This window comes from Hibiscus syriacus, unplaced genomic scaffold (genome assembly GCF_006381635.1).
Source record: "Hibiscus syriacus cultivar Baekdansim isolate YM2019G1 unplaced genomic scaffold, ASM638163v2 tig00000132_pilon, whole genome shotgun sequence".
Lineage (NCBI taxonomy): Eukaryota > Viridiplantae > Streptophyta > Magnoliopsida > Malvales > Malvaceae > Hibiscus > Hibiscus syriacus.
This window is the reverse complement of record NW_024061764.1, coordinates 865,908-893,568: the sequence shown is the minus strand read 5'-3', so window position 1 is coordinate 893,568 and position 27,661 is coordinate 865,908. Positions and strand designations below refer to the sequence as shown.

Sequence of the window (27,661 nt, the reverse complement as noted above, 5' to 3'; positions counted from 1 at the left end):
AAATATTAAAAAAATGATAAACTTCAAATGATACACCGAAATATATTAATATTGGTATATATCAATGTAAGAGAAAAATAAAGAGAGTCAGTACTATGCTATTTTCCTTTGATATCCGTATATATATAGACAGAGATGTGCGTTTGATTTATCGTTTTAATATTATTAATAAAGCACAATAATTATATATATATATTAATTAAAAACCTATGGGTGGATATTGTATTTGTTTAGGGCCATGGCCCAAATAGTTGTAACGGCACAATCCCTTCTAAACCCATTTATATTTGAACAAGAACACCGCGAATGCATTATTTCCACCGACTTAAATTGGATGGGCTTTTCCTTGATTTATATGTTTTGATTTTATTTTCATTTTCGCATTCTTGAATTATTGGAAGCGATACGCTCAAAACTCCCGCCAAAACTTTCACTGCTCCCGCTTATCATTCCATTCCATAGCCTCAAATCAAGCGTCCGCGGATGCTTCTCTTTTCCGGAACCCAAACAAACCATGTCAGCAGCACCTGGAAGTGGAGCTATCCCCAGCAATAACCCTAGCCCTAAATTCAACGGCTTCAAGGATCCCAAAAATGTTCACCCTATTGCAGGGATTCCGGTGGAATTCCCATACAAGCCGTACGGCACTCAGTTATCATTCATGTACAGAGTCATATCAACCCTAGATCGAGCTCAGAAAGACGGACACTGTCATGCCTTGCTCGAGTCGCCCACTGGTACCGGGAAATCACTCTCGCTTCTTTGCTCCACTCTTGCTTGGCAGCAAAAGTGTAAGGCCGACAACAACAAAAGCATTCTGTCTCAGTCCAAACCGGATCCAGAGGCCACCACTGATCCTCTTGGCCACGGTGGGGGTTTTATCCCTGAAACTCAGCTTTCAAGTAAGTCTATAATGCTTTCGCACATTTCCTTGTTTTTTCTATTTTGATTCAGGTTTACTATTTCCAGCATTGCTTTATTTAACTTGGAATTTGATAGAATAAAACACTGTTCATTGATATTCAAGAGTGGATGGTCCTTGATTATTTTCTCAGGCGTTCCTCTATCAAGTGTTTCGGAGCCACCTGAGCATTCATCAAATAGCAAGAAAAAGAAGAAAAAGTTGGCTCCTACCATATATTATGCTTCGTAAGTTTAATTATTATTATTATTATTATTTGTTTGTCTGAAGCAGGTTTCCCTTTAATGTCATATTCTATTTAAGTTACCATTCTTTTTGTCTTTTTGACATCAAACTTCCACTCAGATTAATGTGGTCCTGCAATAATCTGATCTAGTATACTTTTTATCAAATATTAATGTATAGCAGCTACAACAGGAACAAAAGGATAATGGTGTATGTTGAGTGAAAAGGATACTAAATGTTATTTCATTTACCTTTTTGGTGTGATAGAAATGGTTCTTTTGGAGTTGGTACTGTGCTTGGAATCATTGCTGGTTTAAGCCTTTAAAATTCTCCTTATAACTGAGCTAATATTCTCATTTCTCAATGCATAATCCATGTAAAAAGCTTCTACAACTTGTATAATTGGAATGTAGGTATCTTATTAAGCACTGTGGTTTCCTATTAATGTCAGGAGGACACATTCACAAATTTCTCAAGTGATTCATGAATACAGAAAAACTTCTTATCGAGTGCCAATGGCAATATTGGTACGTTTTACCTTCTTCATTTTGATTTCTTCTTAATTGGAAAAAGCTTTCATCAATTGTATTCTTCTACGTAATTTTAGTAATGTTAAACAGACCCTATTATTGAAACTGTCAACTTTTGATTCTTTTGAAAATTTCTCAGGCTTCAAGGAAACATTATTGCACAAATCCTCAAGTCTCCAAAGAGAATATTGATGAAGAATGGTGCCATATCTGGACCTCTGAATTCTTTATTATTCCCCAATTTGATTTCCATTACTTTATTCATACTAAAGCTGCTATTGGAATTTGCAGCAAGCTTCTCTTGAGTAATCCAGAGGGAGGTTGCTCTGAATTTAAGTGAGTTCTTCCTCTGTCTGATATCCATTTATGCTGTCTTAGTTTTGGTTTCCCACAAGTTCACTGTCAATTTAAGAGTAAGAGTATAACCAACAAAAGAACTCATGTCAAGCAGGAATATGCATAAGGTCAAATGTCATCCCTCACTTCAGAGAGGTGGCTGTCATGAGGCCCATGATATTGAAGATCTTGTCAAAATTGGACAAGTTGTTAAAGGTTCTTTTTTTTATGTGTTTCTACCACTATGTTGCTCTTCTGAATCTGACTGAAGGTTTTCTTCATTTTCCAGGATGCGCATACTATGCTGCACGATCAATGGCAGATGATGCACAATTGGTTTTTTGCCCATATAGCTACATCATCAATCCTGTTATTCGAGGAGCAATGGATGTGGATATCAAAGGAACTATTATAGTTCTTGATGAAGCTCAGTATGTTACTACCAAGTTCCACAATGATTTCCTGATAAACATTTGATTGGTTTAAGATAAATTTTAGCAGAAACATATGTTCTCTAGTAACAACTAAGATTTTGATAAATAATTATTTCCAGTGATCGTCTCTACCCTATAATTTGGCCGGGTTGAGGTTTTGTATGTTGTTTTTTTTGGTTGGAGGCATCTGATGTACCCAAAAGTTACATTCCTTTTGACCTTTTTGTGGGTTTATACGATCAAGGAAACGCTCAACTATGTCAGTATCTCTTTATTTCCCCTTGTTTTTATTTCTCTTATTTGTAGTACTTGAACTCCTGCAAATTCTGCAACCTCAGATGCACTGAAAAGAATCAGTTGGTTAAGTTTATGATTTCTTGACAATTGAAAGGCGAATAATATATGCTGCTGTGTTTGATGTTGTGTTTCATTCTTGGGTCTACATAGAATAGATGTGACAGCTGTGATTTGTTTGAACCCAAAGGATTTCAGGAACATATCTTTAGATCCTTAAATAAGTTTTAAAATTGATGTCTATAATAGTTGGGGGCTGCCATTTTGCTTGCCAAATTGTACATGTGGACAAATGCAGGTGGTTTGGGATTGACTTCTCATGCCATCTGGGATAACTGATTACCATTTGATTTGATTTTATATTTGTTTTGCTTGTGTTCTGATATCAAAAGAGTTTCTCTTGTTACAGCAACATAGAAGATATTGCTCGTGAAGCTGGTAGTGTGGATCTTGAAGAAGATGCTTTGCTCAGTAGGTTACCGAACTTTTAGTTTTAGTTCTACTTTGTCATGTTAGGATTCTTGTTCTTATTGCAATTATTGGCTATGCTAGAATTGCAGACAGAGCTTCATCAACTCAAGTTGATAAATGCTGACATTTACCAACCATTGTATGAAATGTCAATGGTAAGAAAAGTCATTTATCCTGTAACAGTGAGGTCTGACTTTACATTTGTTAATTTTTTGCTTTTAATGATTGGTGTTGTGTATGTGTAGAACCTACTAAGCTGGATTGAGCAGACGAAAAGCAAATTAGAAGAAACACATGAATCTAAAAACTACTTCTCCTCGTAAGTTTTGAAAAAAAACATCTTCATTGTCATTGTTATCCTTATCTCCTTTTGTGAGACTGTCATGTTGTCACAATATATTGAAATCCCTTTAATCTTTCTTTTTAGCAAATGATACATTCTTGTTAACATCTTCTTTCTTGTATAGTTACTATCCTTGAGTATAGGGGCCATTTCGCATTTTTTTGTTGTTTCTGTTCTTCCCGATAACCATTGTTTTCCATTATTGATACTAGTATTTAAATGGCAGTCACACCCACCCATGTTCATGTAACAGTTTTGGGGATATTATATGCTTTTCATGACATGTTATGCTTTATTTTGTAATAAAGAAATCAATGGAACTATGGCAGTTTTCACCTTAGCTCCTGAAAAAAATTTTGTTTGAGAAAGTTAATTAAAGTTATTGTGTCTTTCTCATATTTTTTTCTTGTTAGAATTTGGTTTGCATAGTCTTACATGTTTCTATAAACTTGTCTTTAGTTGGACTGGTGACAAGGCATTAAGGCAACTCCAAGAAGCTAACATTTCACAGCAATTCTTTCCTGTCTTGCTAGAATGTGCAATAAAGGTACTTAACAAAATTTTGAGTCTGGATTCTTACTGTTTTATATTGATATTGATGGTGAACCACATTTCATTCAAGGCAATCAAAGCTGCTTCAGATACAGAATCGGAAGTACTTCATTTAAGTGGAATGTCCGTGATAACATTAGAAGGTACATCTTCTATTTCTCTTGTTTTTATGGCTGCAATCTAATAAAGCCCATGCAGTCTGAAAATTGGTATTAACTACATTAAGATATGCATTACAGGGATGTTCTCTTCGCTGACATATTTCTTTTCAAGAGATGGTTCTCACATATTTGATTATCAGCTTGCTCTACAACGACACTTTAAAAAAGATGAGAGTAAGTTGTTGATGAGTTTATTACTAAGTTTTTATACTTTCATTTTTGTTAGAGATGGCAGTGGGTTGGATACTGAATATCTACTTTTTTTTGTGATATCCGAACTTGGATTAGCATAACTACTTTAAAATCTGAATCTGAATTAAATAGTGTTATCTACCGGATATTTGGATCTGCTAAATAAATGAATTCATTTGGTCAAGTTTATTTGTTTATTTTTCATTTTGCAAATACTCAGATAATGGACGCGGGTTTGGATATCCAAATTTGTAATTTGCTTAAATATTGCAGATTTTGATAGCGTTAATATTCACATCTGCTTTGGATAATAATTATAATATTTGAATCAGAAAAAGAAAAAAAAACTGAATTGGATATTTATAAATATCTGAATTTGCACTATACATAATCATACTTAATTTTCAAGCGGACCGTTAAATTGTTATTTTATAATTAACTCTCAGGTAGAATTTCATCCTTGTTTATATTAGTGAATGGGATGGTAGGTATGTTGATCTTGCAGATTATAATCAGAGTCAGTTCTTAGCTAAAAAAGAATTTAAATAATCATGAGCATAAGTTTGTGATTTAGCTGTTCGTTCCTATAGTTTTTTTCCCTTTATTGCAATGATAGTTAATAGTTTCGCTAGAGAACTTAGTTTTTTTAGTTGCCACTATGTTTTATGCTCTTTTGACTGAAAAAGAAAGGTTATTGATAGTGTTTTGCATGCAGAAAATGCTTTTGGCAGTTGGACATGTTCCTTAGGCTTGTGGTGCTTGAACCCATCTGTTGTCTTCAGAGATATAACTGATCTTTCATTATCAGTCATCTTAACTTCCGGGTAAGAATGAACTTTTTTTAATGTTTCAGTTGTCAGCCTTGCATTAATGAAATACATCATAAAAAAGTTTTTTCAGCTTTATGCAACCTTAAAATAGCGTACCCCAAATTTCCTTGCAAGTTTATTCCAGCCAAGTCAAAGACATTAACAACTGCTACCTACCTGGAAAGATATCTTCTTTTGAAGATACATTTTAGTATCTGATTAACACATTATTATATACCAATACCAGCATCCCATTGGCATGTCATCCTTTTTGAAGGAACTTGCCATTTATGATGTCTGATACTGTGATGCAATATGGGGAAGATTCTTAAAATTATGTGTTTTCCATTTACTAATTTCTTTGGGCTCACTTGCATTTCTAAATGGTGTTTTCCACTTTTAATTTTATGAATTGTTCTATAACCTAGGACGTTATCACCAACGAACTCCTTCTCATCTGAACTCGGAGTGCAGTTTGGAAACTATTTGGAGGCTCCTCATGTTATTGGTGTTAAATCCCAGGTGCAAGTTTTATTTTCTTTGTGCTTATGATTCTTTTTTTTTTATAAGAATTTTAGGCCTCATTAAAAACCCCCTTCTTGATTAATGGAGCTTGTAGAGAAGCTCCTTAATCAGCGGAAGGAGGAAAAGAGTGCCTTAGGATTTTATTGAACAATAAAAACATAAGATACAACCGACAAAACCACCCCAACAGAACCAAATAAGCTGAAAACACCCATAAAACACCCTAACTAAAGACACAAAATCAACGAAAACAACACTAGTAATCCCCTTACAAAACACATAAAATCCAGACACCACCCTAAACAGCCATCAACAACTTTACTGACTCAGCCTATGCCTTCTTTAGCTAAGGCATCAGCCTCTAAATTGGCTGTCCCACTAACCCATCTAACCACACCTTCCAAGGCATTAAGCCTATGAGCAATATCTTTAATCAAGAAGGCATATACAACAGGACATAATTCATCCCCTTAATCCAATCCACAACCACCTTACAATCACTCTCTATAATCAGACGGTCCTTGATCCTCTGTCGATAGTTTGCAAAGAAAGACAACCCCAAAAGAATAGCCTTTAACTCCATCAACGTAGGAGGTCCCGGACCGGCAGTTTCCTTGAAATAGCCTATAGTAGAACCTGAGGAATCTTTTAGAACTCCTCCTAACCCGCTTTTCTTCCAATCCCTTGTAGTGGCAGCATCAACGTTTAATTTAACAAAACCCAAAAGAGGAGGAGACCAAAGTAAAGTAGGAGAAATCTGAGTAGAGCGAAGAGAAAATAAGTCCCCAAGAGAAGGATCGGAAATGAGTGAGTCCTTAGGAATAGACGCATCTTTATACTTTGCTAAGAACTAAGAAGCAAGCCTAAACCTTGCTAAAAAGAAGAATTCTGCCTTATCAAACTTCCCCCCTTCAAACACCACGAAATTCCTCATTTTCCAAGTGGTCCACAGAACGACCTCTTTTAAACAAATCCCAAGCTAGAAAGAAGCTTTTCCAAGTTAGACTTTAAACCATCCCAAGCTAGAAAGAAGCTTTTAGCGTCCGCTGGTAACACAGAACAAATCCTCCAAAAACTTAAAAACTTATTCCAAAGGGACCACACCATCGAACAAGAGAAAAACAAATGAGAGGGAGACTCATCCGACATCTTGCGTAGGGGACACAATATATCTTCAATTCCTTGAACACCTCTTTTGACAAGTTCAGTCCTAACAGCCAGCTTCCCATGAGCGATCTGCCAAAGAAAACACACTACTCTTGGAGGTAGTAGACCTCTCCAAATGATCTTCTTCCAGAAAAAGACCTCCTCCGATCCCAAAGTCTCCAATGAACCTAGATTTACAGCTGATCTAACAGTAAAAACCCCATCCCCAGTACCTTCCAGATCACACGATCAAGAAATTCCGAAGAGAGTGAAAATTCTGAAATGATAGCCAACAAGATAGACCATTGTTCAAGTTCCCAGTCATGAAGATTTCTTTTGAACTTGACATCCCAAGTCCAAACAGAAGAGATATACTCCCCAAATTCAGATAATTTCCCAAACTGATTTAAGGAAATAGAAAATAGTCTCGGAAAAATGACATCAAGTGGATGATCCATAGCCCAAATATCTTGCCAAAACCGAATATTTTTACCATCACCAACATGAACACTACTCATGCTTCTAAACTTAGTGCCAAAGAAATCTTCTTTAAAATAATTATTTAGCAGTGATCTCCAAATCCAGGATACCTTAGGTGGAAGCTTACTGTCCAGAGTTAAAACTGAAGAATCGAGTCTATATTTGGCACAAACAACTTCCCTCCAAACTGAGTGCTTATGATTCTTATTTCCACTTTTTTTTTGTCATGGGTAATTGACTATTCTGTTGCAGGTATGGTCTGCTGTAATCTCCCATGGTCCAGGCAATTGTCGATTGGATGCAAGTTACAAAACAGCGGATCAGTGTGCTTTCCAGGTATATTGAATTTTGTGGCAATTTTGGTTTGAATGAGAATCAATTTATTATTTGACATTTGTACATCCTTTTTTTTTGTTCTGAAGGACGCACTTGGCAAATCCTTGGAAGAAATTTTCACGATTGTTCCAGGTGGTTGCCTGATATTTTTCCCAAGTTACAAGCTGATGGAGAAGCTTTGTGACCGTTGGCGTAACACAGGCCAATGGTCACAACTTAAGGCACGAAAGGCCCTTTTTGTTGGTAAGACATATTTTATCCCTTCCTCAGATCTAAGGTGGTTGTGTGATGATTAATTTTCTTGTCAGAAATTACTATTTAAAACTTTGTTTCTATGGATAGTTGCCTGGCCCTTTGTATTGCTGTTGGAGAAGGCCTGATGCTCGGTCTTTACAACTCATGTTCTTCATACTTGGGTATCTCTTATTGTGTTGGAAATCTGATATAGTGGACTCTGTGCAGAGCCAAGAGGGGGGAACCAGGAAGAATTTGAGACTGTACTGAAAGGTTATTATGATTCAGTATCTCAAGGCAAGAAACCTGTTCTTCGGAGAAAGAGAAAGACAAAAAAAACAGATGACTATGTGAGTGAGTCTGTTGAAGTTGCTAACATTGGAGGAGCAGCTTTTCTTGCTGTTTTCCGTGGAAAGGTTTGAATTGCTCTTTTCCTTGTCAAATTTCAACTGTTGGGAGATTTTTTTTATAAGGATTGGTTTCATTGTTTAGTTGAGGACAGTGAAATCCTATTGTTACCACTTTATATTTCTCCTATAGGTTTGGGCAATTTGGTCCCTATTTGAACTAATTAGTGGAAATACTATTTTTAATGTCTCATGCCTTTATACATTTATGTGGTTCTTTAGAAGTTGGTTTCTATATTTTCTTTGCAGGTGTCAGAAGGCATAGATTTTTCTGACGATAAAGCTAGGGTGGTTGTATCCTTTTGATCCCTTTGAAGTTTTGGTCCTTTTCCTATATTTCAGTCATTAACTTGGTTTTTTTTGGCCACTTATCAATTGTGTTCGTTTTCCTTCTGATTACCTGCTTTTTGCTTATGCCTTTAAGAGCACAAAGGTGTATTTTGTTGTATGATTGTTAACTAATTGTGAATTCTTGACTATCTAAGATAGCTGTTGGCATTCCCTTTCCAAATATGTACGTATTCTCAGTTGTCGATGATGTTTTCAAACAATTTTTTTTTCTTGATTTCTGACTTATATACACTTTGCAGAAATGATAAACAGATCGCACTAAAGAAGAAATATAATAATACATACAGATCATCTAAAAACCTTCTGAGTGGAAATGAGTGGTACTGCCAGCAAGCGTTCAGATCTTTAAATCAAGCTCTTGGTATGCCTAGTAAATTTCCAGCCTCAAGGTTAAATTATTTGTTCATTCTTGTACTGTTTGTTACTGGATTTGGTAATACAGCAGGTCCAAGTATTGCACGTTATTTTGGTTATTTACAGATAGTTGATTACTTTATTTATGCATATATTCTTCCTAATCCCCCGTGAAAAAACAGCAAATAAAAAGAAACCTTTGTCTTCGATGGTATTATTCAATAACTACCTTTTTCTATGCAGGGCGCTGTATACGTCATAGATATGATTATGGAGCCATCATCCTATTAGGTAATGATTTTGAATTTGGTTTTAGTTATTACAGATGTTTCAGAAAATAAGATGCTAAATGACAAAAATTACTTTCAAATGAAAAGATAATAAAGGGAACTTCTTCGTGGACATTTGACAATGTCTAAATCTTATAACAATGTTGCCTTACGCAAATTACCACTGGTGCCATTGATTTGTGATAATTCACTAGTTTATTGGGGTTTATATATTAAGAGCTTTTCAAAATGAGTCTCAAGTCAAGAAATACATCTAGAAGCTATTTGTCTTGTAGGTGAGCATATTTGGAAATGAGTGATGTTCTATTCCCCTGAAAATGTAGATGCATAGGATTGGACGTGGACAAGGGTAATTTGTAATATGAAAGAGAGTAGTCATTGATGGTTTACTGTGCCTCTAGTGAGATGCATAACCATCTGGTTATTGCTACTGCATGGATGATTAAATGGTGTATCATATATATATAACCAGTTGGTTTTGGGTTAAGTCTAGAACTGTTTTCTAGTTTTTCCTTTTTTCATTTTTTGCAAGGAAAACAAATCTTTATCTTCTAAGAATTCCCAATTTCTTGTTCTAGAGAATTTTTTGTGAGCTCTACTTCAATGTACCGGAGCATCAAACTTGTATGTTAAATACATAAAACGATGCCCCTAGAAATGTGCAGATTTTACTATTAGGTAGCTAGTAAATACATGAAGCAATGCCCCTAGAAATGTACAGATGTTACTAGTAGGTACCTAGTACCTGTGCTTCGTCAGAGTCTTCTATTAGATGCTATTGTACCAAAGTTAATCAATGTAACAGTCTGATACATTTAATTATTCAATTAAAACATGGCCTGTGGCATTTTGCTTCGTTGAGGTAGCGTTCTTCATAAAATTTAGAAAATGGGAAGTAATCCTCACCTTTTTAATGCTGATTTAAATGGAAATGTTTTCTGTTATCAGATTGGCGTTTTCAGGATGAGAAGAATAGAGCTTATATTTCAAAGTGGTTAAGGCCATCCATTAAAATGTATGGAAGTTTTGAGAAGTCATTAGACGAGCTGAGATCCTTCTTCAGTGAAGTCAAGGTTCGTTTTGAGTTCCTTTATTATTATATGTTTTTTTAAACTGTTTTTTTTCTTGTTTGTGGACTGCGATTTAATGGTGTTACATAAGGTCTTTTCTCTGGCTTCACTTGTTTGCAGGACTTGGTTGCCAAGAACAAGGTTTGTAAACCTGAACTTGAATAACTTTAATGAAAAATTCCCTTCTATGGATCGAAGCTGCGAATTACCAGAAAGAGAAATTTGAAACTTATCCCATCTGTTCATTGTGGGCAGGAACTATCTTCTTTGGCAAAATATGATATCACTTCGCCTCAATTGAAGCCTCAAAGTGATGTTGGAGCTCAGCCAAGTATGCAAGCAGATAAGGATGAGAAGACCTGCAATGAATGTATTGATTTAGAGTGTGACTCTCCAAAAGATTCACGGTAAGTGACTGACACTTATTATGTACTTTGAAGCTGAAATGTAGCGATAGCAAACTATATGCTCGTGCATGTAACTTCACTGTTGAATCACTGTACATCAGTACTGGCTGCATCATGTTTAGGAATTTTCTGTTGTTTGATCATTTGCTTTTGGACGCTTTTCAATGTTCTTACTTATATCTAGCAGTTTGTAACTATTTTTTTTTAAAGAATATGGAACATCAAAATGTTATTATTGGCTTAGAAGCATCTTTTTGTAGGTGTTTTGAGGCTTCATCTATGACATTTGCCAATGAAGATCGAGATTTACTCATGGTCCAGGAAACACCGTTTGTGAATACTGGTATTACTTTAGCTAGTCCAGGTTCCTTAACTTGGGATGGTAGCTCTGGTTCAACTATAATTCAGGCCTCAACTAAGTCTCCGGATCAATTTTTGTTTAATCCAATGTCAACAAGCCTAAATGAACTTCCTTCCGTTTGTGAATCTGAGACAATATTCACCCCTGAAAAGGATGCGGATCAGAACAAAGCTGGTGTGATACCAAGAAAAGAATCACCTTTTAATCTTAGTGTTTGTTCTTATACTCAGAAAAGGCGGAAATCGGTAGCTTCAACTTTCATTAACCTTGTTGATGAAGAAGAGAGTGATACTCCTGCTCAAATTCCAGGTTCATTGAATTCTGATGGACTAGCCAATGGAGATATGCTTCGTAGAATTGAATTTGGTTTAGAAACTAGTTCAGCCGAGAACAATTATCTGGAGTCAAATGTTCCGCGGCCATTGGCAACTGATAATACTATTTTCTCTTGTCCTGTTATGGATAAAAGACTACAAATTTCCTGTTTACTCTGCAGAAGCCCTTTAGGCCGCCCTGAAAATAATTTGTATATCAGGTTTTCATTGATCGTGTCTTCAAAAGTCTACCTGTTATCTCTTTTCAAAGAGAGATTAATTTCTTGTGATTCAAATACGCCACCAACCGTACCCGTTATAATAACTGACATTTCATCAGTTGATCCAAGACTATGCAATGGAACTCTCGAAGGTGACAGAGAACAGGGCATTTGGCACGAAGAAGATGGGTGTGTATTCAAAAAGGTCTTCTGCCCCTTCTGCAGCAACCCTAACAATTGTCTTGGTGTGCAAATCAAAGCAGCTGATGAAAACAATGTGCAGTTGCTAAACAAGGTAGGCTATTAGGACCTTAATGTCATAGGATTTTTTTTCCCCCATTCTTCATACAGTGTCTTATCCTTTTTTATATTCGAAAATGCTCGTCTGAAACATACTTTTCATCTGCAGATAATGCTTTACCATGGAAGTGTAGTAATTAGAAATTCTGAAGCAGCACAGGACCGGGCTGCGAAGGATAAGGTAATTGTAATACTGGGACTAATGATTCTTCCATCATTGACCCCTTGTCTTTTCCAGACATGCCATGATACTAAGACAAATGCTGAAATTTTGCTTTCATCCACTTAGCAATGATGCAGGAGTACTTTCCATTTCAGGCACTATATTGCATGCTGTCCAAAAAATTTGAATACTTGGCTAAAATCGTTTGGTAAGATATAACTGAACATACTATTTGTTACAGGTTAATTGCTCAAGCACGAAGACTGCCATTTTAAATTCCATTGATAAGTTTGCATATTCCTCCCAGCAGTCGGACTTGGGAGGATGGAGGAATACAAAATCTAAGGTTAGATACAAAGAAATTCTTTAAATCACTGAGACATTCTGTCCATTCCAATTTTTTTTTTTTACTTTATATTTGATATGTTGCAGCTAAAACTTTCAAAGAGATAGCGTTGGGCATAAACATGTGAGTTGCACATAACTAAATTTTGTTCTTTACAAAGCCTTCGCTTGATGAGATGTGGGGAAGTTAGAGGGATGTACATTTTGGTGAATGACTGGTCTTTGAATCTGATATGTCTCATAGTAAATCAAACCGGCAGCAATTACGGACTTACCATATCCCAGTCTAATTTATGAAGCTGAGGTTGCTGTCCTGTCCGTTTATAGGACTAGTGTATATTCTTTTGGTTTTTATAACATCAATTTTGTTGGCATATTTTTCTGAAAGGTGCCAAAGGTTTAATCAAAATAACTGGCTATTTCTCTTCTCGTTTCTGATTTACCAGGGAGAGACATTTTTTTTTTAAATTTTACAAGCATCATCATCTCTCGTTTTGCTTAGACTTAAGTACATTGAGCAAACGCAATATATAGAGTTGACATCAACGAGATCGAATTTTAGGATATAATACTTTTTCACTGAAGTTATTTGGTATTTGAAACATTAATGGTGAGTCATGTTTACTCAATCTCGCCATACCGCACCTCCAAGCTTTAACTGGAACTTTAAGCTCGTACGAAAAATAAAAACCATTTCACAAAAAAAATATTTTATCATTTTGAACCTTTTGTTTCAAGTTTTCTGATTAAAAAATTCATACTATATCTTGTTATATATACACTAATAATTTTATTAAATTTGCTCTTATACGTTATTTATATTTTATCTCTATGAAATTAATGTTAATCAAAATAATTAATTAAGAAATATTAAACTCAAAATATTATTTGGTATTATTTATTATTAATAATAAAATTATTATTTGAGAAAAATAATATTTGTATTTTTTAAAACCTATTAAGCTTATAAACTAAACTAAACTAAAGTGATATATATTTTTTAATATTTTAATCTAATATTCACAATAATCAAGTTTTTCTTTTCATCATAATTTTTCCGACCGTTACTGCTGCAATTGTATCCAATTATATAGGTTTGTAAACCAATCGAACGAATACAAATGGGGTATATTCATGTTCGTTCGTTTAAATTTAATCGAATAAATAAATGAATACGAACATAAACGAGCGAAAAAGTTTTTGTTTGTATTTGTTCGTTAAGGAATGTAGCTTGTTCGTATTCGTTCATATTCGTTCATTTAAATGATAAACGAATACAAATGAACGAACATAAACGAACGAATGTAAACGAACACAATAAATGACCGTAAACGAACACAAATGAACAAACGTAAGCAAATACAATAAATGAACGTAAACGAACATAAATGAAAATATATTTTTTTTCTTTCCTAACAATTTTAGGATTATATTATATTTAATTGTTTTGAACTTTTTTTATTTGTATTTACAATTAATTGAATTTTAAAATATTTATAGATATCAAATTAAAATTTATTGGGATTTAATATTTTAAATGAGTCTAGAGAGATTGAGCTAAACATAAATGAATACACATAAGCAAACGAACATGAACAAACAAAATATTACCAAATGTTTACGAACATAAATGAAGGAATGAACCATCTATTCATGTTCGTTCATTTAATTAAATGAACACAAAATATTGTTCATGTTTTTTCGTTTAATAAATAAACGAACATAAACGAACTTTCCGTCAAACAGTTCATGAACGGTTCGCTGAACATTCGATTCGTTTACATGCCTACAATTATATATTTTATCATTAATTTTAATCTCATCATTACAATATTTAATGTTATTTATTTGAATAAAATTAATGTTACTGTTCACCAAATCAACTTTAATAAGATGAAACAAGGGAGCTCTATCTAGTCCAGTCCAGTTCTGTTTAATGGATCCGTATTGAATAGAATCTTTTATATTGATGCCCAACGCCCACCTCAACCCCATCCTCCCGATTTTCATTTCCAGCGCTATTGGATTTTATTTTTTTGGAAGGAGAGCGCAATTAATCTTTAATTTGCTACTTAATCTCTCTGCCGTTTTGTTTTCTCCTTTCTACTTTTCCTTCTCTCTCCCCTCAACCCTAACCCTACCTTACAATCGGGTATGTCCCTTCCGACCTTCATTGATGTTCATTTTCCCACGATTTTTCCCGTTTTCCTATCGATTTTCGTGTTTCTCTATTGATTCCGATCTTAATTGCAGGATTCGTCATGAAGGGAGGTAAATCCAAGTCAGATACTAAGAGTGGCAGGTTATTTTTTTCTTTATCTTCTTCATATCGGTTGTTATAGGTTCTCAGATCTAGATGAGGTTTTTATATTTTCTTATTGGTTGAGTTTATTCTCTGATTTGTTGATAGGCTTTCCGTGAACAAGAAATCAACTGCCAAAGCTGGGAAGAAATCGGGGAAGGCAGCTAAGGATCCAAACAAGCCAAAAAGGCCTGCTAGTGCCTTCTTCGTTTTCATGTAATCATTCATTATTATATAGTGTATATGTTAGTTTTTTTTTCTTTTCTTCATATTTTTTTTTGTTTCACTGAAAGCTCTGACGTTTATATTATTCGTGTAAACCACAATTGCTAAAATAAAGCGTCAAGGAATTACTTCGTTGACTTACAATCATATTCTTATCTAATTCGGTAATTTTGATATCTTGATCTTTAGGGAGGAGTTCCGTGAGGTGTACAAGAAGGAACACCCTAAAAACAAATCAGTTGCTGCTGTAAGTATGGGCTATAATTTTTATTTCTTATTTTTGAAGCCGTAGATTTTTTATATTTCTCCTGCGATCAAATTTAGGTCGGCAAGGCTGGTGGAGATAAATGGAAGAGCCTGTCTGATGCTGTGAGATTCTCTTTTCCCGTGTTCATTTTTAAAATTCTTTAAAACGAAACATACAAATCTGTTTTCTGATTAATTTAAAAAACAATAACATCTAGGAAAAAGCACCTTATATAGCAAAGGCAGAGAAGCGAAAGGCTGAGTACGAAAAGAACATGAAAGCCTACAATAAGAGTCAGGTATCCCCCTTTATATTTCCAAATGAGTTGTTTTTTAGGGTCTTCCTTTAATGAGCTCGAAGTTTCTGGTTTTGGTTGTTAATAGTTTGTGAACCCTTTTTTTTGTGTGTGTGGGGGGGGGGGACGAATACCAGGCTGAGGGTCCCCAAGAAGATTCAGAGTCTGAGAAGTCAGCGTCCGAGGTGAATAATGATGATGAGGAGGATGAAGAGGGCAGTGGAGAGGTGAGTTGTGATAATTCAGTTTTTTTTTATGTTGTTACGGTTCTTGTTTGTTATTGAAATGGTACATTTTTTTTAAAATGCAGGAAGAAGATGATGATTAGGAAGGAAGGAAAGATTGATGGAGGAGATATAGCATAATGAATGTAGGCCGGTGATAGTTGTTTGATCAAAATCTTAGTATGTTAATGCTTTTGATGTTTCCCTGTTATTCCTTTTAGATGGTCATGCATGTTTTCTAAAGGGAAAAATTGTACCTCTAAATCCCATTAGCTCCTTCTGACATTTCATAAATTAATAGATGTGGATGGTGGAAGATTTACTTATTGCTTTATATATACACATACTAAATAATATTGTACCCTAGATTTTAAAGTTGAATGGCATGGAAAAACTCGTTTGTAGCCCCCCAGTCGTTTATTCTTGAACTTTGAATCACAACTATTTATCATGCACGTTGGTATTTTGATGATGCGTTTGATTCATTTGCTGATGTGACAGGCATTGAACAATTCATTTTTATATCAATTCAGATGGTAACAGTAGTCCATCGATAACAAGTCTGATCGAGGTTTTAGAAGCATCGATTATTTTGTGTTCCGTGGTTGTCTACCTACGCACATTTTTGTTTGTGATTTATCAAGGTTACTAGTATTCATGCTGGTCTGAGAGTAGAATACAGATTTCCTTTTCCTATAACATGTATTGTCATTGTGGCTACATGTTTACGACCTGGGGCTTATTGGATTATGATCTTTCATATTTTTGTTAGGCATAATGTCAAAAAAGGTATCTAACGTTGGGATCAAAATGACAGTTTTGACAAATATTGAGGGACTAATTTTGATTTTATGTCTTTTTGTTATTATATCTGCCTTTACAACCTAATGGATTGTAATGTGATTTGCTACCCTCGTTTATTCTTGGGCACTTAACTTATTTTCTGCTCTTGGAGAGTTTTCTGTGTATGCATGTGTATATTTATGTTTTGATTACGTTAAAGTGAATTTTTAAGTTATTCTTTGTATTTTATTATAATATTAAATTTAAATCAAGAGTTCCAATGTTGCGTAGTCAATTTTTTTAAAATCATGTTTATGGAAGGTCAATAATAAACATTTTTTAATAATAGTATTGAATCTAATAAGAGCTTGGCGATTAACATGTAACCTCGTATGTTATTTCTTTAAGATCAATACTCAAGGGACTTAACAATAGAATGCATTCTAAAAATTGTATGCATAAGGTTGGAAAAAAAAAACTCATTCCTTGATTCATTGTTATAATAGCTATAGGCTTGGAAATATTATCTTCTTGTCTAAAAGCAATATATCACATGGGGGACACCCAAGGCATGCAGAACATAGTCATCACCTTCACTTCTCCGCATCCTATGACAAGTATTTCCTTGGAAATTCTCTCCTGTACTCCTTTATTTTACTTCTTCTCCTAGTGCTATAGGGCGAAGGAAGTTGGAAAACCAGATTGTTTCCTTCATCACTGCATCCAATAATTAAGATTATTTTACTTCTCCTCCTAGTGCTATAGGGCGAAGAAAGTTGGAAAACCAGACTGTTTCCTTCATCACTGCATCCAAAATTAAGATTTCTTCTAGAGAAAATGTTGCTTTTGTCGCTTAGAATCAAATCCGAATCATATCGGTGGTATTCAGATCAAGAAGCAGTGCTGCCTGAAGACTGGTCCAAATGACGATGAGAAACTTGTAATAAGAGTTTAATTGAGTTGCCATCAGATCATCCACTTACATCAATACACTCATCCAAATCAGCATCACATATTAATAAGACCCACTCAGAATCATCATCCATGTACATAAAATCAAATCCACTTGTATCATCTATATCAAACCTTCTTGCAATTTCATGCAATATATCTTTAATCCCCCATTTACTTTGCATGCAGAAAAGTATCTTCACATCTCCATAGGCGACCTTTACCCTTTGAGCATCCCTATCCTGAGCAATTGGACTAGTATTCTTTGTAATTATGGGTTGAATACTGGTCAGGGATAAGCTGTTCCTTGAGAGATCTAAGGCTCTGTGATGTCGGGAAGAGCTTTAGTCTTTCTTGACTTGGGGCGTGAAGCTCTGCGACACTTGTGACCATTTTCAACTCACCGTCCCCAGGCTATAATTTTGAAGGTTGATGAGTTCCAGAAGAACAGCTATGATTTGATACATGAGGAGGAAGGTGAATTTGAAGTAGCAGCTTGGGAAACATCCCTCAGGCTGTAAGGTGGTTTCCTTTGGCTTACCATTCTGCTCCGATGCCGAGGCCGAAAATGTACTCTTTCCCAATGATATTGAACAGGGACGAAGCTATCTTAGAAGTGGGAGGGGCAATTGCCTCCCCTAATTTTGACGGTTTAATTAGTTTTAGACTATTAATATTTTTGAAATCATTACAATGAAGTTTTTGTCCTTCTCAAAATTTACTGGTTTAATTATGTTTTAGGATCCTTTCAGTTTTAAAATCAAATTTTGCTAATTTCTTTGATTTAAATTTTATGATTTATTTAATTTTAAAGATGCTATTATTCCAAAGTTAAACAATTTACCCCTCATAGTTCAATCCCCATTTTGTCCCTGATCTCGGAGAGGACATCTATGGGAGATATAGCAAGAAAACAGGAAATGTAGATTTTATTTTTTTTAGTATTATCATGCCATGCTATATAACAAGGATACTTTCCGAAAATAAACCAGAAAGAAAACAGCTACCAACACTTGCCACCAATGCTTTTTGCTGAATCCTTTAGGCTTCCACAAAAATATTGGCGGAGAACTCGCAAAGTGATTGCTTTTTCGCCTTGCTAAAGAATCAGTTTAAAAAGGTAGTTCTGATGCCGGGACTTGAACACGAGTCTATCGGGTGAGAGCCGAGTATCCTAATCAATTAGACTGCAACGGGGATTTGTTATCTGGTAATTGAATTTGTTAATACCAACGCTTGAAAAACTCTTATTCAACAACACGGGTTGCTAATCAGAGGCAAACAGTAGAAAAAAGGAAAGTGCCATGGTTTTCATGCTTCCACAAATTAAGACTACAAGCCAAGTGTAAAAGGTGGGAGGTTTCTGCTATAAGACGGTTAAAATACGGTTAATACACAGTGTGACTGATTAAAAGCGCTATCATAAATGTTATAAACTTTCATTGAAAATGTTATTTGTGTTTATAATAATAATAGTAATAATCAGAAATGTTATCGTTGTATGTAAAATGGGTAAAGAAAATATTAACTTTAGTAATTTAGGTTAATTACTGGAATGTTATCAATAGTAGTAACATAACAGGTTGTGTCTAAAATATTATAACGGTAATAAAATAAGTTAATTATTTATTTTTTATTATTATTATCAATATATGAGGTTCGCCTAATATATTACGAGAGTTTAAGCTGATAGGGTCTTATAAATTTCACGATAATAAAATATGTTGATTAGTTATTTTATTATAAATATTACTGACATATTAGGCTGCGACTAAAATGTTAATAAAGTTTAAGCTTATGGAGCCTTAGAAATCTCACCATAACAAAATAAGTTAATTATTTATTTTGTTATAAATATTACTAACATATTAGGTTGCGCCTAAAATGTTACTAAAATTTAAGTTGACAGGACCTTAGAAATCTCACGATAACAAAATAAATTAATTACTTATAATGCTATGAATATCTACAATATCCGATTGCGCTTTAATATGTAATTGTATCATTTGGAGGGATTTTTTTAAAAATAAATATCGATGATGGTCGATACTTTAGCATTTGATGAATGGTAAAATATAGATACTTTTTCTATTATGTTTGATACTTTAACATTTGAGAAAGTTGATAGAAATTAAAATATAAATACTTATTTATTTGATAAAATTAATTGTTCAAGTAAAGATAGAAAGTTACTTATTTGAAAATTTCCATAAAAAATATCTTTGCAAAATATTGATACTTACACAAAATATTGATACTTCAACTTCTCCTACTTCCTTATAATTAACCGTTATTGTTTTATTAAGATAGCCAATAAATAACAAAACGAGGCAAGACAGATAAAATATCGAAACTTTTTATATAAAATGTATGCGAATAAGTATCGATACTTTTCTACAAATATCGATACTTTCGAATCTAAAAAATATATGGAAAATAAGAAGGCTGCAAAGTATCGATACTTTTCCACAAGTATTGATACTTTTGAATTTAAAAAAGAATTGAAAAATGAGAAGTCTGCAAAGTATTAATATTTTTCCACAAGTATCGATACTTTTGAATTTAAAAAAATATTTCAAACGGTTAAGTTGTAAATATTTTTACCGTTTACATTATTATTATATCTATAAATAAACCACTAGAAAGTTTAACGTAATAGGTGGTGCCCAATTTTTTTAACCAGTTAAGTTGTAAATATTTTATTGTTTACATTATTATTATACCTTTAAATAAACTAATAGCTAGTTTAACATAACATGTTGTGTCTATTTTATTTAATCGGTTAAGTTGTAAATATTTTACCGTTTACATTATTATTATACCTTTAAACAAACAGGTAGCTAGTTTAACGTAATAAATTGCGCTTATTTTATTTTAACCGGTTAAGTTGTAAATGTTTTACAGTTTACATTATTATTATACCTTTAAACAAATAAGTAGTAAGTTTAACGTAATAGATTACACATATTTTATTTTAACCGGTTAAGTTGTAATTATTATCACACTATCGATATTTTTACAACGATATTTTAATGAAAATTTTCAAATAAGTAACTTTTGATCTTAACTTGAACAATTTCTTCAAATAAACAAGTATTGGTATTTTAATTTCTATCAACTTTCTCAAATGTTAAAGTATCAAACATAATAAAAAAAATATTAATATTTTACCATTCATCAAATGTTAAAGTATCGATCATCATATTATAGCATCGATATTTATTTAAAAAAAATTTGATACTTTACAACCTTCTCATTTTCTATGTTTTTTTTTAAATTTGAAAGTATTGATATTTGTGGAAAAATATTGATATTTTATATATATATTTCTTATTTTTTCATATTTTTTTAAAAATTCAAAATTATCAATATTTATAGAAAAAATATTAATACTGTGCAGTCTTATTATTTTTCATTTTTTAAATTCAAAAATATCTATACTTGTTAGAAAAATATCGATAGTTATCGATTAAATAAATTTATGTTTGCCCATTGTAATATAATATATTAAGTATAAGTTAACATTTTCAATTACACTAAATCAATTTTGTTAAAATTCTTTTCAGATTTTTGGTTTCAGATTTTCGAGAGTTCTGTGTTTAGCTTTATATCAGTTAGACAACCCAAGAAAAACCCGTAAAAGGTAAGAAGACAAAACAAAAAGCAACAATCCCAATGTCACCAGACAAAGACAAAAACCCAAAAAATCTGGTTGGTTCTTTTACGTGTCAATGTCACAATAACATTCATAGCTGCCACGTTTTACCATCCATTAAATTATCATTAAATTTCAGCCATAAATTCAATCCACTCCCGGATCTTTATAACAATATTTTACTCTCAATATCAACTTGCCTGTTTAGGATCCCCCCCCCCCCCCCCCGTGTCCGTGTTATTTCAATGTTGAAGACCTTTCATTTTTCTTGATCCAAAGTATCTTCTTTCAATCATGGACATGTGAGCATTCTGCCAATTCAATCTAAAATCAGAAGGCAAAAAGAATACCATCCATGAAAATTCCCTGGTATTTTTTTTTTGGATAATTAGAATTTTATTACCCAAGGAAAGCAGTAATTGCTTCAAAATCAATACAATCAAACGAGCAAAAGAAAGGTGTCAAGTTACACAAAAAAATCAGAAGGCAAAAATAATACCATCCATGATTATTCCCTGGTATTTTATATTAGCATATGTAGATATAATTTAATATTGTCAAAAGTGATGTTTGTGTTGTAACTTGTCAGCATGGGTTCTCATCTCATGCCTTGTATTTGTCTGTTATGTGGGACTTTCCTGGTCTTATTTTCAGGTTATATTTGGAGATATTTTTTGCGTATTGGTGTCGGAATTGGATAAAAATGTGGCGGAGGATAGGATTGATAGCGAGCTTAAAGCTGCTGGTGGGTTTAGTTTTTTCTGTCAAGCTGCAAGATTCCTGCGGTTTCAGGGTCCTCTCTGATTGGCATATGACGACAACCTCACTGTTCATCACTTAGAAGAATCTGTTTTGGGAGGGATTTTGATCTTGATCTGCATTCTAATATGTTTTTTAGATTGAGTTGTTGCAAGGTAAGATTGTTATTTTCTTGCTTTAATCTAAACTTGCTTCCTTTTTCTTATCAGATAAAGAAAGCGGTGTGTGATATCCCTCTCGCTATCTCAGGTCCTATAAATAAGGTTGATTTTCTAGTGGAAGTTCCCAGTAAGTGAAAAGTACGGGGTTTTCTTTTCGGGAAAAAAAATGGAAAAGAAAGAGAAAAAGTTCTTCACGGTCGCTCCCTTTGAGTGTGCTTGGATAAAGGATCTGAAATTCCGTGAAGCTGGCAGAGGATGTGTAGCATTCGATGCTTCCGCACACAATGATGTTACTGTGGTCTTTAGGGAGAATTTTGGAAGTCAACACTACCATTACAAGAGGAATAGCTTTCCTCATTATACTGTAATCATTGGAAGCCATAGGAACAGTAGATTGAAGATTGAAGTGGATGGGAAAACTGTAGTTGATATTGTACGTGTTGGTCTATGTTGTTCATCAGCATTTCAGAGTTATTGGATTAGCATGTGTGATTGTTTAATTAGTATTGGTAAAGGAAGATACCCTTTTCAGAATCGTGTGTTCGAGTGGCTAGATACAAATCCCAAATTTAGTGTTCGGTATGTTGGGCTTAGTAGCTGGGACAAACATGTAGGGTATAGAAATGTCAACATATTGCCCCACTTAGAATCACTTGTCGCTGTGGAAGCAAGTTAACAGCGAATACAATGGCTACGATGCTGAGGAGTTGGATGATGAACAAACGGAATATAACAAGTGGGGACTTCAAAATTTTCTTGAGAGTTGAGAATTATCTGATATGTTGTTCATTGTTGGGGAAGAGGGGAGGCCTGTCCCTGCTCATAAGGTTATATTGCAAGCATCAAACAACTTTTGTCTGAGCTCATCGCATGGAGATGTTGTTCAGCTACAGCAGGTAGCATATCCAACTCTTCACGCACTTCTTCAATATGTATATGCAGGCCAAACACAGGTATTTACTATTGTTTCCCTTAGATCCCGCAGGCTCTATGTTTTTGTCATTCTATATCAGTTTAGAAATCCTGTCTCTCTTGTCTTAGTTTTTCCTTTGTCTTGCTTCTGTTTGACAAATATTTCAGAGACACAACTTAGTTCGTTGTGGGCTCTGAGCTCTCAGTTCGGAGTGATACCATTACTGAAGCAATGTGAGGAAGCAATGGAGTGGCTTAAAGCAAACAAGACGTCGTTAGACTCCAGTGAGACTGAATTATCATATGCAAGTTTTCACATCCATTCTGGAGTAAATTTCTGCTGTGGACTTCCTATAGACATTCAGAGACTCCAGCAATTTCTTGCAACAGGCGAGTACAGTGACATTAGCATTTACATTGAGGATCAAGGTCTCATTGCTCGGGCTCATAAAGCCATTCTCGGGTTATATAGTGTCCCATTCGCAAAGGTGAGGACCTCATATGCCTTCTATGGATAATGCTGCAAGGTCTTGTGCAGTTATGTTATCTTGCCAAAGAAATTTAAGTCTATTAAATGAAATACATTATAGAATTGTAGCATATATTATGGAACTTTACTGAAGTTGTGTTAGGATATGTTTGGCTTTCTCTGCTTTGCCATGTCTCCTATTCAATTTTTCCATGTTTGTGGTTCTCGGTTTGGTTGTGCCAACAGTATTCGACATTAATTGCCCTGCAGATGTTCACTAATGAAATGTGTGAGAGCAACTCAGCTGAGGTTCGATTTAGGGATGTGTCTCCAGCAGCATTGAAGGCTATGCTTGAATTCATGTACTGCAGGGAACTCAGGATTGAGGATAATGAGGACTACGGTACCTTGCCTCTCAGAGGTAGTTTACTAATCTATAGATTACGAAATAATTTGATTTGGTCATTTTGTCAGATGCATGCAGATATGTCGTCACCAATATCTCATTAAGTTTTTTTGAATGATAGAGAATTAAAAGAGCGGAGAAGTGAGTTGCGGTTTTGAAGTTCTGAAAACAAAAGAAGAGACCCGTTTTATAATAATGAATTATAAAGATATTGATACCTTTCATGTACATATTACATGCAGGGATGGAGTTCTATTTTGCACAAGTTTAATGGACGAGGAAGCTGACAATAGGGCTTATATAATTAGTTGTGCTGCAGATGTTCACTGTAGAGATGTTGCTTGTGAAGCTAACCGTTGAACTTTGTTGCAAGACTCTGTCTGTCCAATCCTCCAAGCAGTTTCTGTAGACGCTCATTTTGTACGGGCTTTATTCGAGCAAGATATTACATGCATGACCAAATAGGGGCCCGAATCAGTCGGAGCCCAAGACACAACTAACCCAACAAGTGTAGGCTCAAGGGTGGAGACAACACCAAAATCTTCAGCAGTTTCTTTCCATCCAGCAGATGCCAGATGAGTCCCATAACCGTGCAACCGTTTGGAGATACCTGCAACAAATAAGGGACGTGGGGATATCCATAGAAAGGAGAAAAAATAACCACTCATCAGGGGCAAAAACAAAAAAGGGGGGATACAGGAAACATTGGACAGACAGAGAGGACAGAGACGGACAAAAAAAAAAAAAATACGAGCCAATAGAGGTATTAACCGAGGGATATATCGGCCATCACGAGAGGACGAGAATACGAAAGGAGAAAATTGGATTAACTATCAACAATTTCGCAGTGTTGAGAGAATACGAAAGGAAATCACAGTGTAATCATACAATTCAAAAATAGATAAAGCAATAAAGGTACATTTTTCCTAGGAGTTCTCCAATTTTCTTAATTTTCCAGTTCGCTTCTTTTGTTTTATACATGTGTGCTTGTTTTTAAAATTAAAATTTGAAAGGGACTTACCTATACTGCTCGAACACAAAAAAGGGGGGAGTCTCGTTGACTCTATTTGTTCTCTGTGTGGGTTCACTAATCAAGAAAGAAGTGCGAGATTTAGTTTAACAATACCAAAATAAAGCAAATAAAGAAAGGAAGCAAGGTAGTTTACCTCGGGGTCGAGCAGTGGAGAGATCGGAGTGTAAGGGTCTCGGGGTTTAGCGTATGTAGCACGGCGGGGCAGTGGTTAGGGGTGATTCGAAGCCTAGAGAGAGAGTCATCAAAGTTTCGTTGCCATGAAAGTGAGAATGCCCAAAAATCATTCGATTAAGATTTTGAGAGAAGATTAAAACAAGAACCATTTGAAAGATAACCCAGAATATTAAAGAGCGAGAGAGAAAGAGCTTACCTTGGCCAAGCGTCGGGGGTCGCGTTCTTAGGCCAACCGAGTGTTTGCATGTGGGTTTCGGGGTCGAGATTCTAGGTCGTTTAGGTTGTTTGTTAAGTGCTTAGCTGTTTGTTGAGCTTTAGAGAAGATGGCCATGGCAACCGTTCGGTCGAATGGAAGATAAATGGAGAGGAAAGAAAGAGGAAAAACGGTTGAGGGTTAGGCTTAGCATGAGTTTAGGATTAGGTTTAGTTTAAAGTAGGTTTTATATTAGGTTATTAGGGCTAATTACTTTGAGGTCATTGCGTATGCTGTTGATTTCCATTTTGGTCCTGAAGTCGAGTCTTGTTTGCTTCGTAATTTGGTCTTTATCTTTTATGCACATTTGATTTTAGTCCTAAATGCTAGGGTATTTATTTTCTTTCGTTTCCATATTCGGTCTTCGAGTTTTTGCATGTTACATTTTAGTCCTCAAGTAAAATCTTTTCTGTTTTTAATTTAGTTCTCAATTGTTGCGCGTATTTAATTTTAGTCATTAAATCGAAATTTCCAAGTTTTAATTTGATATTCACATTTGTAAATGTTTTTTTTAGGTCATCAGTTTATGTTATTTTTTGTTGTTGTTGTTTGTTTTCGCATTTAGCATGTAATTTTGGTTAATTGGCGTTTTAGTCTTTGAATCAAATCTGTTGTGTTTTAATTTGATCTTTGTATTTCATGCTTATTTAATTTTAGTCATAAATGTTATTTATTTTGTTTTTGTCATTTAGACATTAGAGTTCTATATTTTTGCATGTTTCTTTTAGGTCCTAAAGGTTGATTTATTTCTTCATACATTTGACCATTTAATATATGCATGTACACTTTAATTCTTACTTTGTTTGTATTTAAAAATAGTAAAATTTTGTTTAATATGGTTTAGTCCTTAAATATAGTTATCTCGTGAAATTTTTATTCTGGAGTTAATATGTTTTTTTATTATTTTAAGTCACTTTCGTACATTACATATTAATACATATATATATATAAGTTATAATTTGTGGTATTTAAATATTTTGGCATGACATCCACTTTTTGCATAATTTACATGATAGCCTCACGTGCATAACTTGGCCTATTACATAATCGAACTAAGGGTAATACCCTTTTAATTTAAAATTGTCTCGAGTGGCCTGTCTTAACTAATTAGAGGGTCGTTTTGACGATTTTAAATTAAAAGTGTATCTCGAAAGTGAAACCAAAAAATTGATTCGTCACCTAAAATTTGTGAACGAGAGAAAAGGAAATGTTCGTTTATTTAAATATATCGAGAAAAGGTTGTTATATCTTTAAGATCTGGTCTTGATATTTGTAAATAATTGAACATTCTTTATCTTTCTAAAACGACTTGGTAATTTTAATTTAATTTATTTGAGTGTTTTTGAATTTTTTTTTTAAAATTTACATATTTGTTTTATGGGATCAAAAGCTAAATTAAGTTCGAATTTGTAAAGTTCATTGCAAAGACGTTAATTAATCGACTAGGTACCGTTTTAACGCGTTGTGGGGGTGCTAATCCTTCCCTGCATGTAACCGACTCCCGAACTCGGATTTTGGTAACGCAGACCTTAATTTGTTGTTTTAATTAAAATTAATTTTTATTTAAAATAACAAACATTTTTTTGGGTGCGCAATCACACCCTAATCAAAGATTGGTGGCGACTCTTTGAACCGTATTTTTTCGATCTTAAAGGAAATCCAAATTTTTTCGAAACGAGAGGTTTTTAAATTGTATTTGTTTTTAAATTAAAAGAGATAATTCAAAAATTAATATGGTTTTCAAAATCTTGCTTTTTCATCTTTTAGAAAAAAAAATCATTTCGACAGCTTGGCGACTCTGCTGGGGATTTTTTTTAAAGAGTCAGGCCGATAGTCGATTAATTAAGTGTATTCGCATGGACATAAGGAGGTGTGTTCCCTCGAAATTGAACTCGATCCCCTAAAGCCTGTGATGGGCCAGGATTGAGGGTTCGGCAGCCGAAGGGGGCATCGACAATGACAATTCGAGAACCTATTACTTTAGAACCTAACCCGGCATATAGTGAACGTATAGCCTAAACTTAGGTTGAACCAAACCCGAACCTTAAGAATCATGTGAGGAGAGTACACAAGGAAAAACTTTTTTTGAGTCATCTATTTTCGTTTTTCTAATAAATGCTTGAGAACTAGATATCATGCGGTTAGGTTTATTTTTCGAACAAGCATGCGAACTAGATATCATGTGGTTATGTTTATTTTTTTGAATAAGCATGCGGATTAGATATCATGCGGTTAGGAT

At 34.3% G+C, this 27,661-nt stretch overlaps 2 protein-coding genes and 1 pseudogene across 2 annotated transcripts; all 3 read left to right on the top strand.

Moving 5' to 3' along the window:
- The first annotated feature begins 456 nt into the window (after window positions 1–456).
- On the top strand, window positions 457–12,889 carry LOC120128510 (Fanconi anemia group J protein homolog). Its single transcript, XM_039146214.1, has 29 exons — window positions 457–902; window positions 1,056–1,149; window positions 1,599–1,674; window positions 1,817–1,878; window positions 1,969–2,013; window positions 2,129–2,229; window positions 2,303–2,444; window positions 3,151–3,212; window positions 3,294–3,367; window positions 3,458–3,531; window positions 4,015–4,102; window positions 4,178–4,250; window positions 4,347–4,442; window positions 5,176–5,284; window positions 5,698–5,791; window positions 7,673–7,756; window positions 7,843–7,999; window positions 8,219–8,406; window positions 8,647–8,691; window positions 8,883–8,911; window positions 8,988–9,109; window positions 9,346–9,393; window positions 10,341–10,465; window positions 10,583–10,603; window positions 10,718–10,869; window positions 11,130–12,060; window positions 12,175–12,246; window positions 12,470–12,574; window positions 12,661–12,889. Exons 1-29 carry the CDS (start codon window positions 515–517, stop codon window positions 12,679–12,681), a joined length of 3,678 nt encoding a protein of 1,225 aa, XP_039002145.1. The 5' UTR covers window positions 457–514; the 3' UTR covers window positions 12,682–12,889.
- Window positions 12,890–14,588: 1,699 nt separating this feature from the next.
- LOC120128420 (high mobility group B protein 3-like) lies at window positions 14,589–16,199 on the top strand. Its single transcript, XM_039146131.1, has 8 exons — window positions 14,589–14,725; window positions 14,827–14,875; window positions 14,984–15,091; window positions 15,290–15,347; window positions 15,425–15,469; window positions 15,565–15,645; window positions 15,780–15,869; window positions 15,953–16,199. The coding sequence occupies exons 2-8, from the start codon at window positions 14,835–14,837 to the stop codon at window positions 15,968–15,970; spliced, it is 441 nt and encodes a 146-aa protein (XP_039002062.1). The 5' UTR covers window positions 14,589–14,725; window positions 14,827–14,834; the 3' UTR covers window positions 15,971–16,199.
- Window positions 16,200–22,154: 5,955 nt separating this feature from the next.
- On the top strand, window positions 22,155–24,361 carry LOC120128321 (annotated as a pseudogene).
- The last annotated feature ends 3,300 nt before the right edge of the window (window positions 24,362–27,661 follow it).

What these genes read in the sequence shown, in the direction of transcription:
- LOC120128510 (XM_039146214.1), top strand. Translation starts at nt 515, where the DNA reads ATGTCAGCAGCACCTGGAAGTGGAGCTATCCCCAGCAATAACCCTAGC. An exon ending in CCCTGAAACTCAGCTTTCAA is followed by an intron (nt 903 to 1,055) that starts GTAAGTCTATAA and finishes TTATTTTCTCAG; the next exon opens with GCGTTCCTCTATCAAGTGTT. An exon ending in GGCATTCCCTTTCCAAATAT is followed by an intron (nt 8,912 to 8,987) that starts GTACGTATTCTC and finishes TACACTTTGCAG; the next exon opens with AAATGATAAACAGATCGCAC.
- LOC120128420 (XM_039146131.1), top strand. Translation starts at nt 14,835, where the DNA reads ATGAAGGGAGGTAAATCCAAGTCAGATACTAAGAGTGGCAG. An exon ending in GGAAGAGCCTGTCTGATGCT is followed by an intron (nt 15,470 to 15,564) that starts GTGAGATTCTCT and finishes AATAACATCTAG; the next exon opens with GAAAAAGCACCTTATATAGC. An exon ending in AAGCCTACAATAAGAGTCAG is followed by an intron (nt 15,646 to 15,779) that starts GTATCCCCCTTT and finishes GACGAATACCAG; the next exon opens with GCTGAGGGTCCCCAAGAAGA.